This window comes from Megalobrama amblycephala, linkage group LG12 (assembly GCF_018812025.1).
Source record: "Megalobrama amblycephala isolate DHTTF-2021 linkage group LG12, ASM1881202v1, whole genome shotgun sequence".
Classification (NCBI taxonomy): Eukaryota; Metazoa; Chordata; class Actinopteri; order Cypriniformes; family Xenocyprididae; genus Megalobrama; species Megalobrama amblycephala.
In genome coordinates this window covers 21282248-21297976 of record NC_063055.1, presented here as the reverse complement: position 1 = coordinate 21297976, position 15729 = coordinate 21282248, and the positions used below count along the sequence as shown (strand labels likewise).

At 36.9% G+C, this 15729-nt stretch overlaps 2 protein-coding genes across 3 annotated transcripts; both read left to right on the top strand.

The window, feature by feature from the left end:
- Positions 1-1300: 1300 nt before the first annotated feature.
- On the top strand, positions 1301-4871 carry ptgesl (prostaglandin E synthase 2-like). Its single transcript, XM_048209625.1, has 7 exons — positions 1301-1656; positions 1782-1976; positions 2067-2122; positions 2452-2604; positions 2721-2921; positions 3015-3132; positions 3810-4871. The coding sequence occupies exons 1-7, from the start codon at positions 1363-1365 to the stop codon at positions 3927-3929; spliced, it is 1137 nt and encodes a 378-aa protein (XP_048065582.1). The 5' UTR covers positions 1301-1362; the 3' UTR covers positions 3930-4871.
- Positions 4872-5208: 337 nt separating this feature from the next.
- Positions 5209-15729, top strand: odf2b (outer dense fiber of sperm tails 2b). Of its 2 annotated transcripts, none has more exons than XM_048209624.1 (19): positions 5209-5302; positions 5523-5690; positions 5779-5877; positions 7064-7234; positions 7322-7515; positions 9094-9223; positions 9313-9444; positions 9557-9631; positions 10174-10245; positions 10436-10552; positions 10643-10828; positions 11061-11170; positions 12348-12483; positions 12573-12683; positions 12766-13029; positions 13138-13238; positions 14135-14297; positions 14387-14512; positions 15460-15729. In XM_048209624.1, exons 2-19 carry the CDS (start codon positions 5595-5597, stop codon positions 15622-15624), a joined length of 2448 nt encoding a protein of 815 aa, XP_048065581.1. In that variant the 5' UTR covers positions 5209-5302; positions 5523-5594; the 3' UTR covers positions 15625-15729. The 2 variants fall into 2 exon arrangements, with proteins under 2 accessions (XP_048065581.1, XP_048065580.1); XM_048209623.1 differs by having other exon boundaries at positions 5776-5877.

Sequence of the window (15729 nt, the reverse complement as noted above, 5' to 3'; positions counted from 1 at the left end):
AGATACTATAACTACATCAGTGCATGTGTTGACAGCAATTCAAGAATATCTGTATATTCTGGTGAAATATTTTTGAAAGCAAACATATATAGTGCTATCTTTAGTTATATTACAGTAGATGTGTCTGATTCTGGTTAATAGGGTTCTTAATATCGTGAATCGGCTACTTTTCTCTGTCTGTTTTCACATTACAGAATAGTTGCTAGTGAATTCTGTGGGACTGGAACTCAAATAAGTCTCACTATAAGCAAATAGGGCAGATTACAAATTGCATACTTCTGTTGGCCCAAAAAGAGTAAAAAAAAAAATATATATATATATATATATATATATACAGTACTATGCAAAAGTCTTAGGCCACCATCAGCGTTGTTGTTTTAGCATTGTTTTAATGACCATCCATATTTCTTTTTTTAGTCTTTATTACGATACAAACAGAAAATACAGGAAATATATACACAAAATGTAAAAAACAAAAAAATAAATCAGAACAAAATGTTTTCTTTAAGCAAAAATCAGTATTTAGTGCGACCTCCTGGACTTCTTCCATTTTCTCAAAGAAGAAAATCTGAGAAACTTCTCATATTTTCACATTTCTCTTGGCCTTCCAGTCCGTTTCCATTTTGTTTAAGAGAGCCAGTTCCTGCTACTGCTCAAGTGTAAGGGGGGTCACTAAATACTTTGGGTTTTTTGGTTTTTAATAGGCCTACTGCATACACATTTCTTGTATTTTCTCATTATATTCTAATAAAGAGACTGAGAAATAATTATATATATCATTATACCATTGCTAAAACAACATCTAATGTTGGCCTAAGACTTTTGCACAGTAGGCTACTATATATATATGATGAGCCAAAATATTATGACCAGTCACAGATTAAGTGAATATCGTTGATTATCTCTTATCAAGGCCACATATTAAACAAACAATCAGTTCTCACAATCAATGTGTTGGATGCAGGAGAAATAGGCAGGAATTAAGATCTGAGCAACTTTGATAAGGGCCAAATTGTTACGGTGAGGCGACTGGGTCAGAGTATCTCTGAATCAGCAAGGCTTTTGGGTTGCTACCGGTCAGCAGTGGCGATAGAGTGCATGATCCCTGAGATTATTAAAGGAGATTTTTATTTGTATTACAATTAAATGGATATATAAACTCGTATATATTATATAAACAAATATCTCTAAAAAGACAAAAAATGTTCTGAGATTTAATGCCGCTCAATGGGGGATTCTGTTTTTGAGCCCCACGCGCCCCCTGGAGGAAGTAAACTTTAGCTACATTAGCTTGTAGCATTTTCCTATAATGTTCAGCTGTCATTGCGCTTGCCGTAGATTTGTGGGAGTTTATGTAAAACCATGATGGCGGCGGCCTGTGCGAGAACACTTAGTAAGGTCGGTCGGTTAGTTTTAGACACGCCGAAATGCCGTGTATCAAACACCGTAGCATTAGTGCCGAGAATGACCATGAGATGCCAAGGAAGAGCTTACGGTACCGGCGGTGCGGGGTTTAGATCCAGACTTTTGCTCGCTGCGCCGGTGCGTGGCAGTGGAAGAGTCCTGGGATGCGCCTTCTTGCTCGGTGGTGGTTTCGGCTTGTACCAAACCATCAAACTCACGCTTCAGCGTCACCTTGCAGAGGAAAAAGCAAATGTAAATATTCAGCTGTGTGCAATATTCCTGGATGTCCTGCACTTTTTTGACATGCAACTATAGAAAGTGAATGTCATTTTTGGGTTATTTTGCTCACCTTGGTTTTGTTGACTTGTTTTGATTAGGCACCTGAGCTGGGGACAGATCTTAAGTTGACTCTGTATCAGTATAAGACCTGTCCGTTTTGCAGCAAGGTGCGAGCCTTCCTGGATTATCATGGTCTGCCATATGAAATTGTGGAGGTCAATCCCGTTATGCGACAGGAGATCAAGTGGTCCACTTACAGAAAAGTTCCCATCCTGATGGTGAACGAGACGGTGGTATGTAGATACTCGGATATTGTATTTCCTGGTTATTAAGGATAGATGCTTCAGATCATCAAGTCCCTCTCTTTGTTATTTCTTCAACAGCAACTCAATGACTCCTCTGTAATTATTAGTGCATTGAAGACATACCTGGTCAGCAAGTGAGTATCTTCTGCTCTTCTGCTTATGTTTACATGGATGTTGTTGATAGAATTTATTTTATCATGACTATGTATTTAACATTAACATAAATTTCTGTTTTATATTCATTTAAAAAAGGGGTTTTCAAATTGTGACAGTAAACAAAGTTTGATTATTATTGATTTGACATTTGATTTTTAGCTTAAATATGTAGGGGATTGCCATTGTTTGAGGCTGAACCTTTCAGCACTGTTTTCACTTTTGTGCTAGTTGCTTTGCTGATAAATTGTTAGGCAAATACATGTAAATATAAATGCAAATTTTGTCGTCTATTCTCTGCTTCTTTTAGGGAGAAAACAATATCTGAGATTCTCACTTTTTATCCTGAGATGAAGGCAAAGAATGACAGGGGGAAAGACGTGATAGAGTTTGGCAATAAGTACTGGGTAATGGTGCGTGACGCGGATGCTGATCATCTATATCCTGAAAAAGAGACCAGAAAGTAAAGATATTGATTGTGTTATTAGTCTTCTTTTCTTGAATTTACTGCCAAACATGATTTTGTTTGTATTAACCTCAAGAAGCTTGATTCATATCTCACTTACACTTTTTGCTCAGAGAGGAGATTAAATGGCGGCAGTGGGCAGACGATTGGCTGGTGCACCTAATTTCCCCAAACGTTTACCGCACGCCGACCGAAGCCCTCGCTTCCTTTGACTACATTGTACGAGAAGGCAAATTTGGCACCTTTGAGGGCTTCTTTGCTAAGTATTTCGGAGCTGCTGCCATGTGGATCATTTCAAAGAGATTGAAAAATAAGTATGTTTTTGGGGGCAGTGGGTTAGTAAATAATGAAGATATTTGTCAAAAATGTTTTGATATTAAAGTTTTAACATCATCATTACTGCACAGACACCATCTGCAAGATGATGTGAGGAAAGATCTCTACAAGGCCGTCAATGATTGGGTGGCAGCCATTGGAAAAAATAAGAAATTCATGGGAGGTGATCAGCCCAACCTTGCAGATCTGGTATGCATTTCTCTCTCAGTCTAAAACTTTATTAATGATAAATAAAATACACTACCGTTCTAAAGTTTGGGGTTGGTAAGATTTTTTTAAAATGTTTTTGATAGATGTCTTATGCTCACAAGGGCTGCATTTAAATACAGTAAAAACAGTAATATTGTGAAATATTATTATAATTTAACATAACTGTTATCTATTTGAATATATTTTAAAATGTAATTTATTCCTGTGATGGTAAAGCTGAATTTTCAGCATCATTACTCCAGTCTTCAGTCAAATGATCCTTCAAAAAATCACTAATATGCTGATTTGGTGCTCAAGAAACATTTCTTATTATCAATGTTAAAGACAGTTGTGCTGCTTAATATTTCTGTTGACACCATGATATATATTTTTTTTTTCACTTTGATGAATAGAAAGTTTAGCATTTATTTGAAATATAAATATTTTGTAGCATTATAAATGTCTTTACTGTCACAATTTAATGCATTCTTGCTGAATAAAAGTATTAATTTCTTTAAAAAAAAAAGTCTTACTGACCCCAAACGTTAGTGTACAGTAGTGCATATTTTTCCCAGTGTCGCAATTGCAAGGGGAATGTGAATGGGATTGTTTGTGCTTTTTTTTATTATTGGCATTATTTAATTATCTGTGGTGTACCTTGTACCTTGTGTTTTCAGGCCGTGTTTGGTGTTCTGAGGGTTATGGAAGGCCTTCAGTCATTTGATGATATGATGGAACATACCAAGGTGAAGAACTGGTACCGGCGTATGCAGAAGGTCACACAACATGCGTCATAAAATCAAAGCATCTGTCATCACTACAACAACTTGAAGCACTTGATACCTGCACAACTTAAAAAAAAAACAAGCTTGATGCCATCTGTTGGTACCGTAATGGTTATGCAAATCTTAAAAGACTATTTTTTTCAAGTAATTAAACTGGCTTCCATTCTTCCTTTGCTTGGACTATAACCACCAAGCTAATAATTTATTTCATTTGAAGAGATCAACAAAAACATGCCCAAAATAGCATAAAATGCTTTTCCTGTTGTTGTTTTCTCTCCCTCTCTCTCCATGGTTTGCTTTACTACTTGACTGATTTTTTGTATTCCTTTTACTTTGGAAAGCAAAGTGCAACATGAGCCAAAAGTTGTTTAAAGTAAAACAACCTCAAATGATCTACAGACATTGTGAATGGGATATAGAGGGATTGTTCTGAAACCATCCATTTTTCTCCATCTTTATGGGCTTAAATAACAGGTTGTCAACAAATGTATAATATGTTGAAAAATGGACCAGATCACCAGATAACGGTTAATTTTAGCATATGTTGCTCTTTCTTCTTCTTCTGAAGTGCGGTTTTGTTCCTTTTGTAAAGCTGAAGTGCTGCCACTCTCATCAGGTGGTATTTAGGTTACCTAAGCAGATGAGCTCAGCCCTGATAGATCGATGCTTCTGTCTACCTCCGTTTGGCTTACTGTTCTCTGGTTCATAAACATCCAATCTTGAGGTTGCAGTGACCTTCAGATCTATGGTTTACTGAATGTTCATATTAATATTTCTCAACCTTGGGTTCTCAAGGGGTTTAACTTAAAATGTGATCTTACTGATTAATGGTTATGTGAAAGTTATGGACATTTGGAGGGTCCATTTAACCAAGAACATTTGTCTATGCATCATCTTTTGATTTGTCAAAAGTGATAAATATTTGTCAAGGAAATAAATTAAAAATCTCAAGCAGATGGTTGTCAGCTTGCTTGTCTGTAGCCTGTCATGTTTTTAAAATCGAAACAAAGAGAATGCATGTCAGTTAAAAAACGCCTAAAACTTGAAATACACAAACTATTCATTCAAATGTCACCACATCATACTGTTTATGCCGATGTTTTTATTAAAAATTTTATAGACAAATGCCAGAGAAGGAGGTGCCTGCACATAGCAACGCGTCGTTGTCATAGAAGCCCAATAAGCTTCGGTTCATTGGGCGTTAAACACACTTCTCAAATCTTTGTCGCTGAAGTTTCGAACCAGCCAATCAGATGCAATAGAGGACGTTAAGGGCGGGACTTAGAGCGCCAGACGCGTCTCTGATTGGCGGCTATTGTTGTCCATGCGAGAGTCTACCGGGTACTGCAAACAACATTACTCAGGGGACGCAACGTTGCATTGAGGTTAGTGGCGATTTTATTCGTATCACTTTAACTTTTTAAAGTACATAAATACATTTTAAACGTATTTTTGATCATGAGGATTTAAGTGACCGCATAAATGGGCAGTGCATGAACAGAAGGATTAGGAGCACAAACTGACTTGACTGAGGTCAAATAGTCTTCTTGTTTAACAAATACACATGTATGATTCATAACACTTCTATTTTATTTTTCTCACAAGTCTATGATAAACTTCTGGAGAACTTTTATATACTCTTAAGACAAATAAAAACCGCCCTACTGAACTGAAGGGATGAAAACACGGTCGTCCTCTCCGCCCGTCCATGTTCATGTCCCAGACTCAACATCTGTGCATGTCCACCTAAAGAAGAGTCCACAGAAGAGCCAGGTCAGACTGAATGCCTTTTGCTCTTCCAGTTTAAATCAGCTGTTTACTGAGACAGTGAAATCACTCATCACAACTCTATCTTCAGCAGGGTAAAGTGAGCAATTTACGAACCACTGCCAGTGTGAAGGTCCGAGCTCCCTGGGTTCCTCCTGGAAAGGCTCCAAGACGGAGAGAATACAAATGGGAGGTTTGTTTAATTCAACTTAATTCATGACCTTTAGGCCTATTTAACAGCATAACATAATGAGTCATTTTTCTCTCTATTGTGACATATGTAGCGTAAAACAGCTTCACGAACAAGAAAAAATGTAGGGCGGGACTTGATTTTGTCCGTCGGGTGGTTGGATCATTGTAGTTTGCGAATGCTGTGATGTCATGTGAGTGACAGGTTTTCCCTCCCTCATGCCAGTAAACACGTCATCAGAGAAGAGATGCGAGAGGGAGTGGAAGTTATTTTGATTAAATATTTCAAGGGGACATTAGGCTAAAAAAAAAAAACGATGTGCACGGATAAATCATTTATAATAAATATTCCATTAAAATTGAATTGTTAAAGGGATAGTTCACCCAAAAATAAAAATTTGATGTTTATCTGCTTTATCTTCCAAGATATAGGTGACTTTGTTTCTTCAGTAGAACACAAATGATGATTTTTAACTCCAACCGTTGCCGTCTGTCAGTCAAATAATGCGAGTGAATGGGAACTCCATCTATAAGAGTTGAAAAAACTTGCATAGACAAGTCCAAGCTAAACCCTGCGGCTCGTGATGACACATTGATGTCCTAAGACACGAAACGATCGGTTTGTGCGAGAAACCGAACAGTATTTATATTATTTTTTACCTCTAAAACACCACAATGTTCAACTGCGTTCAGCACTCGGTTAGTGAGGTCTGATCGCGCTCTGACAACGACAGTGATGTCTCGCTCTCATTGAAGTATAAGCGTGAGACATCACTGCCGTTGTCAGAGCGCGATCAGACCTCACTATGCGAATGCTGAACGCAGTTGGACATTGTGGTGTTTTAGAGGTAAAAAATAATATAAATACTGTTCGGTTTCTCGCACAAACCGATCGTTTCGTGTCTTAGGACATCAATGTGTCGTCACGAGCCGCAGGGTTTAATTTGGATTTGTCTATGTAAGTTTTTTTTACTCTTATTGATAGAATTTCCATTCACTCGCATTATTTGACTGACAGACTGCAACGGCTGGAGTTAAAAATCATCATTTGTGTTCTACTGAAGAAACAAAGTCACCTACATCTTGGATGTGCTGGGGGTAAGCAGATAAACATCAAATTTTCATTTTTGGGTGAACTATCCCTTTAAATTTGATTTCATGGTGACTTTAATAACAAAATTTCTCATCAGGGGGCTTCTCGCTGCTTAGAGATCACCCCGGGAAGGGCCACTGACCCTTCTTCACCTCCTTTGCGGCTCACTGACCTGTCCAGTGAAGAGGACGATGCAAGAGGAGTAATTGGCAAATATGAAAAAAAAATTGAAAGCCTAATGTCAGAGGTTGACCGCATAAAAAGTGAGGTATGGATTGTGAATAATCTTGACAATAAGATGGATTTCACAGTTGGTTGGACGACGTTGTGGATTTGACTGTTAAAATCTCCACAGGTAAAGTTACGGCAGACAGAGGACCACCTTAAGCATCAATCACAGCAGTTGAGTGCCTGTCAATGTTTGATTGACCAACATGAGGAAAGACTTGAGGAAGCCAGTAAGGACTTGAGGAGGTCAAAGTGTGAAAATACTGATCTGCGTAGCACTGTTGAGGAGACGGGGACGCAGGATGAGCCTGGACAAATGAGGTATGGTTCTTCCAGATTTATTTGTCACGTTAGCTTTTAGGTTGTGGCCTGAATGCTTAAACTGTCCATGAAGTCAAAATTGACAATTCTTATTTTTTTTTAAGGAATATTGCAGTGTTATTTTAAGTAAGTTATCGGTGTGATCTTAGATCAAAACTAGATAAAAAAAGTTTGTCGAGACAAACTTTAAGTTGGCTTGAAAAAGCCGGTCCAGAAAGTTTGAAACAGTTTTAAAAGTTTTCAGTTTGAAAGTTTCAGTTTTAGTTTAGTCATTTTGATAGAGTAGTAGGGTGCTCTGTGTGGTTGCTAAGGTGTTGCTATGTGGTTGCTAGGGTACTCTGAGTGGTTGCTAAGATGTTGCTATGTGGTTGCTAGGGTACTCAGGGTGGTTGCTAGGGTGTTGCTATGCAGGTGCTAGGGTACTCGGGATGGTTGCTAAGGTATTCTGGGTGGTTGCTAGGGTGTTGCTACGCAGTTGCTAGGGTGTTGCTATGTGGTTGCTAAGGTACTCGGGGGTGGTCGCTAGGGTGTTGCTATGCGATTGCTAAGGTACTCAGGGTGGTCGCTATGGTGTTGCTATGTGGTTGCTTGGGTACTCGGGGTGGTCGCTATGGTGTTGCTATGTGGTTGCTAGGTACTCAGGGTGGTCGCTAAGGTGTTGCTATGCGGTTGCTAGGGTACTCGGGGTGGTTGATAGGGTGTTGCTAGATTTAGTTTGATAGATAGATAGATAGATAGATAGATAGATAGTAGGGCTGGGCGATATATCGCATGCGATTCTCACGCGCATTTCGTCAGTAAAGCCGGTTCCCTGATTAACGGTAAATCTCCATCACCTGCTTTCAAATGGAGCGCCATTTAACAGACAGAGCCGTAGTTCACTGATAAGCCACGCAATATCACGTTCATATCGCAGATGAATCGCCTTCGATAATGAACGCGATATTTGCGTGGCTTATCAGTGAACTACGGCTCTGTCTGTTAAATGGCGCTCCATTTGAAAGCAGGTGATGGAGATTTACCGTTAATCAGGGAACCGGCTTTACTGACGAAATGCGCGTGAGAATCGCATGCGATATATCGCCCAGCCCTAATAGATAGATAGATAGATAGATAGATAGATAGATAGAGAGTTTATGAGTTTGAGAGTTTGAGTTTCAATGGATTAGAAATAGTACATAGAATGGCACTTGAGTAGAAAAGATATAGCACACTAAGTCAGAACAGTCTGAAGATCTGACCCGAGTTTGGAGTATGTAGAGTTAAAGCTCTAGGAGGAGTTAGAGTTGGAAATTTTAGTCTCAGAAGAAAATAGCATAACAGTAAGTTGGCTTTTTCAAGCCAACATAATAACTGCCCCTCCCTTGCAACAACATCTCTTCTCTGATGACATGTTTGCTGCCATGAGGGCGGGACAACCTGTCACTCACATGACATCACAGCAATAGCAAATCACAACCATACAGTCAGTTCTCGATGGACAAAATCAAGTCCCGCCCTACATTTTTTTTCTTGTTTGAGAAGCCATTTCACTCGGATATATGTCACATCATGCTGACTTTAAAATGTGTGATTTAGATCAGATACAGGACCTCCTCACCAGGAGATGGAAACACTGCTGAGGAAACTGGTGGAAGCTGAGATAGATGGTCAGGCTGCAGCTAAACAAGTGGAAGTTCTGAGGGAAACCGTGGGCAAACTTAAGAAGGTAAGAAGGTGGTCAAACTCCAAACTCTGCAATTACCTCTAAAATCTTTTTATGTGAATAAAAAAAAAACATGCACTTTGTGTATTCAGGACAAAAAACAGTCAAAGACACACTCTGATCAGTTGGGCCGTCAACATGAGCTACTGGAGCAGAAGTTGGACACATTTTTGGACACAAATCGCACTCTCAGACGACTTTTGAGGGAGCAGCATGGGCGGGAGGTACAAAAAACTTCCTGTAAACTAAACCGGTCTCATTTTTGGGTTGGCAATTGATTCTGCAGTATTGTGTATATGCAGTTATTAAAAAAAATAAATAAACTTTTCACCACAGACAGATGCTCTGAGGATGTGTGATGAGAGGGAGATGCTAATGAGAAAACTAGCTGATTCTGAGGCTGAGAAAAGGGTTTGTAATCTAACTCCTACTTTTTTTCTTTTTTTTGCTTTTATATACTTTTTTATTTTTATATACGTTTTTATATTTTTGGGGGGTATTGATAAGATTTATGATTGTAACATCATTGTGAGCTTGATACATTGATACTTTCATACCACAATGATGCATCAAATGTATAAAGTGACAAGACTTGTTGCAAAAAAATTTTTTTATTTTAAATAAATGCTATTCTTCAGAACTTTTTATTCAGGGTTTCCACAAAAATATTAAGCAGCACAATTGTTTTCAAAATTGGTAATAATAAGAAATATTACTCGAGCACCATATCAGCATATTAGAATGATTTCTGAAGGATCATGTGACACTGGAGTAATGATGCTTAAAATGACAGAAATAAATTACATTTTAAAATATATTAAAATAAAAACCAATTATTTTAAACTGTAATATTATTTTACAATATTCTTTTGAATGGTAGTTATTGCTACAATGTAGAGCAAAATAAATATTTTGTTAATAGTATTACTAGTTATATTCACTTTCTCTTGTAGAAACTTGAGTCTAAACTCAACAACATGGAAAGAGAGGCCAAACAGATAGCAAAGAATTTGGAAACTGAACAGGTAATAGTAATTTCCACTCACTATTTCTCTCATTTTTCCTGTGCATTTGCATAACATTCTTCTGTGGCATGTTTTAACACCTCTTTTGCATTTCTAAATACTTGAAAATAGTGCATTTGCATCAAGGTTGCTCCTGTGCTGCTGTTTTTAAAACAGGAAGTATTTTTAAGAAGGTGTTTTGTGATGACAGGAGCATCTTAGGACCTCAGGAAGCCTGTCCAAAGTTCTTGAATCCACTCGCAGTCGCTTGCAGAACCAGCTGCACAAGCAAGAAGCTGAAAATAACCTCCTGGAGGCTCAGATCCAAGTAAGCCAACTTTTTACTCAGGATTCATGGTTTTCATTGACATGCATACAGTGATATATCTCATAGAGATCGTACTGTACTGTGCCACAGAGGCTGGAAGGGACACTGCAGCATCAGCAGGAGGAGGTTCAAGGCCTTCTGGAGCAGATGAGAGAGCTGAAGCAGCACTGTGAAGGAGACCGAGACATCCACAAACAGGTCTTGGAGGACCAGAGGAAGCGGGCTGAACAAAGTGTGAATACAGCTGCACAGCTCTCTGCACAACTCTTAGACAAGGTACTGTACAGAAGAACAATGTTAAATGTGCATCAGGGTTTCATAAAGTTTCTGTTGACCTTAATGGTTTACAAAGTGCTAATTGATGACATAATTCTCCAAACATCCTTTATATTACATCCTTGTGCTGGCCCATATATATTTACTTCACTGGGAACTCGCTCACATTTTAAAAGTTTGTGTGACCCATGCAGCGCAGACTTTGACTGATGTGTTTCTGTCGTCTCTTCAGGAGGCTCAGTTAGCAGAGGCTCTCTCCAATGCTGAGGCGCTTCAGCAGCGTTACTCCAAACAGAGCAGAGAGAAAAGCCAGCTGGAATTGGAGATCACCACCTTAAATAAGTCAGTGATTCTCTTTGTTCACTTGCCTTTAGTGCTCACTGTGGCTCAGTCTTGTCTTCACATCTATAATTTATGAATTTTATGATGTAATTTATGATGCTTGCTATACATCAGTGAGCTTTGAGTTTCTGAAATTCTCTTTCAACTTAATTCCTTTGTAAAAAACAAACAAAAAACAAGTATGTTTTGTTGGGTGAATCTCACAAAGCCTGTCAATAAAATGTAATTTCATTTCAAAATAAAGTTCACATTAAGATAAGATTTGCAATGTGACATTATTTACAAGAAAATTAAATATATTTTACCACCCATTTCTCATTACCATAATGTGTCCTGGCATTTTAGATTTATGATCCCTATTATTTTTAATGATGATTGTATTAGCTTAATAAAGTATTTTTTATCATATTACATTAAAACACATTTATTCAGTGATGTTCTGATTTATACTACCATTCAAATGTTTGGGGTCAGTAAGATTTTTAAAATGTTTTTGAATGAAAAAAAGTCTATAATGCTCACCAACGCTGCATTTATTTGAACAAAATACAGTACAATACAGTAATATTGTGAAAAATGATTACAATTGAAAATATGTTTTCTATATTAATATATTTTAAAATGTTATTTATTCCTTTGATGTCAAAGCTGAATTTTCAGCATCATTACTCCACTCTTTAGTGTCACATGATCCTTCAGAAATTACTCTAATATGCTGATTTGCTTCTCAAGAAACATTTCTTATTATTATCAATGTTGCAAACAGTTGCATAATATTTTTTGTGGAAACCATGATACATTTTTCTTCATAATTCTATGATAAATAGGAAGTTCAACAGCATATTCTTTTGTAACATGTCTTAACTGTCACTTTTGATCAATTTAATGTCCGTGCTAAATAAAAGTATTTGTTTTTTATATCTTAGAACAATTGTCTATAAATACTTTATAATTTATATTTTTACATTGCAATAATGAGACTAAGAATAAGTCTTTTCTTTCATTATGGTAATAAGAATTGAGGGGGAAAAAATTCTGAACTAATTTTTTTTTCTCTTTCTGCAAAACTTTTTTGATTTTTGATTGTAATATGATTGAGATGTTCTTGACACGATTTTTACCAGATTGCTATATTTATATATGTATATTTAGTGATTGTCGACTTTTCTCTTTGCAGTCGTCTCACTGATTTAAGAGAACAGCTGCGCAGTTGTGAGGAGAAGTCCTGCGCTGAGAGAGAGGGGCTTCTCAGCCGTCTGCACTCCCTCACCTCAGAGAACACGGCTACCAAACTGGAGAACCAGAGACTCAAGGCAACAACTCAGACTCGATAAAGACTTTTCTCTTTCGCACAAAACCATCTAAGCTCTGATTTTCATTGTGATTTTTGTGTCTCTATTAGAGCACTCTGTCAGCCACAGAGGACAGGCTGTCTTTGTCTCAGTCAGAGGTCCATCAGCTGAAGATCTCTCTCAAAGAGTTTGAGAATCTGGTAGAGGGTTACAAGAGTCAGGTGCTTTCAACGTACCTTCCTCGTAGCGCATTACAATCCATCAGCATTTAGTCAGTACATTAATCCTTCAAATTTCTTGCAGTTGCATAAGACACGTTTGGAATCTGAGGAATACTCTTTGAGGCTGGAGATGGCGGAGAAGGAAGCACAGAGTGACCGCGCAGAGGTGGAAAGAGAAGTGGAACAAGGCCGCAAACAACTCCAGGCCCGAGTGAAGGAAATGGAGATGCTGCGGGAAGTTCTGAAGCGCTTGGAGGATGAGCTCAGGGAGGCCAGAGAGAACATGCACTTCCAGGAGAGAAGAAATACAGAGCAGAACAACACTCTGTCTGAGCTCAGAATCAAGGTGATGTTTATGGAGACCACGCATGTGCATTCATATTTACACCACAGATATTAAGGTGAAGTCAGATGGGTTTTTAATTTCATGACTTATTTTCCTGTTTGTATGTAGATGGAGCAGCAGAGTTGTAAAATAGAGAACCTCCAGGAGAAGAACTTATTTCTACTTGAAGAAAATATGCAGCTGAAACGCTCTATGGAAAGCATTGATAGGTCTGCTACACATTTAATATAATATAATATAATATAATTAATATAATATAATATAATTAATATAATATAATATAATATAATATAATATAATATAATATAATATAATATAATATAATATAATATAATTAATATAATATAATATAATATAATTAATATAATATAATAATAGAATAGAATAGAATAGAATATTTAAAAGACCTTATAACATCAAAATTATGAATAATTTATATTTAAATTTCCTTCTATGAAATAAGCCAAAATATATTGATGACTTTATCTTCTGCTATAATATAACATAATATTAAAAGGATTATGAAATCAAAATGATTTAATGTTCTTTATTCCTTCTTATATATTAATTAAACCAAAATTTAATTAAAACATTTTCTGCTTTTCTGCCACTGGCTAGCAAATATCGAATTTTAAATGGTATAAATGTATTTATTTAATTAAATTTAATATATAATTTCCCTTTTTAACAGCTTTTTTTTTTCTTCAAATTTTTTTTTTGATTGCAGTATGATTGGAACTTTTCCTCTTTAATTTCTTTTATTAATAAAGTTTTTTTTAATAATTTACATGATTGTTATATTAAAATTGTGAATATTTTTTTATATATATTTAAATTTACTATATAATGAACAAAAATATATTAATGACATTATCTTCTGCTATAATGTAATATAATTTTAAAAGGCCTTATAAAATTAAAATAAATTTATATTAAAATTAATACTAAATTAATTACTAAACTACTAAATTAATATAATTTAACTGGGTCTAACATAAACCCATTGACAAAAAGAAAGCTGAAGCTAAACCCTTTTCTAGTTAATTTCCTAACAGTATTTAAGCCTCGTCATATTTCTGTATCATTCTCTCTTTTTGGCACACAGGAAAATGGAGGATGTGAGCACTCAGAACAGGGATCTGCTTCAGGATATCGCCAAGCGTGAAGAGACCATCCACACCACGCAGCTGCGTCTGGAGGAGAGGAGCCGAGAGTGTGACTCCCTCTACCGACAGGTGGAGCAGGCCAGGGAGGAGGCGCAAAGACAGGTCACAGAACAGTTCACAGGAATCTCATTTTGTTGCACCTTTGTGGGGTTAGTGTGTACATGCTTTTCAAGTTGGGTCTTTGTTCACAGGTGGAGCAGAGCCTAGAGCGGGTGCTGTCCAAGGAACGCTCAGCTCAGTCCAAAAAGCTGGATTTAGAGACCCAGCTGAGCCTGGCTAAAAATGAGCTGGGTCAGATACGCCGCAGCAAAGATGACGTAAGTGTTCTCAGCTGAAACTTTCCATTACACAATACTAAAGTTTCACAACAAGATTACAGTTGAAAAATATTATGAATCATCAAAGGATTATACTGTAAAATTCTCAGTGAATGTTTTGGATTGAATACAATTTTGCAACACAATAAAATTGAGCTGTGCTTGTTTGACCACAGCCAAAAAAAACAGCATGTTGTCAGAAACATATGGAGCTCTCAAAGGACATTGCGAGTGGACAAAAATTAGATGGGAGGAAAAATTATATGTAAATGCTTTTGTGTTCCCCCCAAAATCTTTGCATTCGCTTGCAACTCTTTTCTGTTCACTAGAAAAAGTTTTGTTCCTCTGAGAAACTTTGCATTTTGCCATCAAAATCAGTGGTGTGGAAGGAAAAACGATCAATGTTTTTGAGAGCGAAATATAAGTTTTCCTTCCATGTCATTCATTTCCATCTTCATGTCCCTTTAGAGGCTCTGTAGAAACATACAATGGAAGTCTATGGGGGAAGTTTTTAGTTTTTTTTTTACTGGCTTTACTCCTGGATATTTCAAGGGAAAGCTGAATTTCAAACCTGGAAATCAAGACAATCTTAAAAAAAAAAAAAATAATCACAGAGCTCTGTAATTTTTTCTTTAAAAATGAATATTTAAGCAGCTACATATAACTCTTTGTAGTGAAACTGATAATGTCGCGTTGACTATTCAGATAAACATCGCCAATACGTACACCTAACTCAATCTTGATATACAGATACAGACCCTATCAATCTCTATACAATGTTAAAAATCCAGTAATCATGATCCACTCGAGAGATCATAGAAGTTCATGTCAAAAACTGAGATGAGTCAATGTTTTGTGCTACAGATGTTTATCTTCAATCTGGAATTTTCCTTGTCAAATATTCATGGATGCACCTTTTAGAAACCATTTGGGTTTTAATTTTTCAGATGGAGAAGCGACTTCAGTGCAAACTTCAAGACATGAAGAACCAGTTGGAACAGGTGAACAGCGCCAACCGCAGCCTGCAGAACTACGTCCACTACCTTAAGGCTTCATACACCAATGTGTTTGGAGACTCTGTTCTAACAAGCTCACTGAATCCCCATATCTAAACCCAGACCATGAATAAAGCCATTTATTTAATGCAGTTTTTCTTAATATACCTCCATGACTTAGTTTCATCTGATGACATTTTAATAAAACAGTGCAAAACAAAA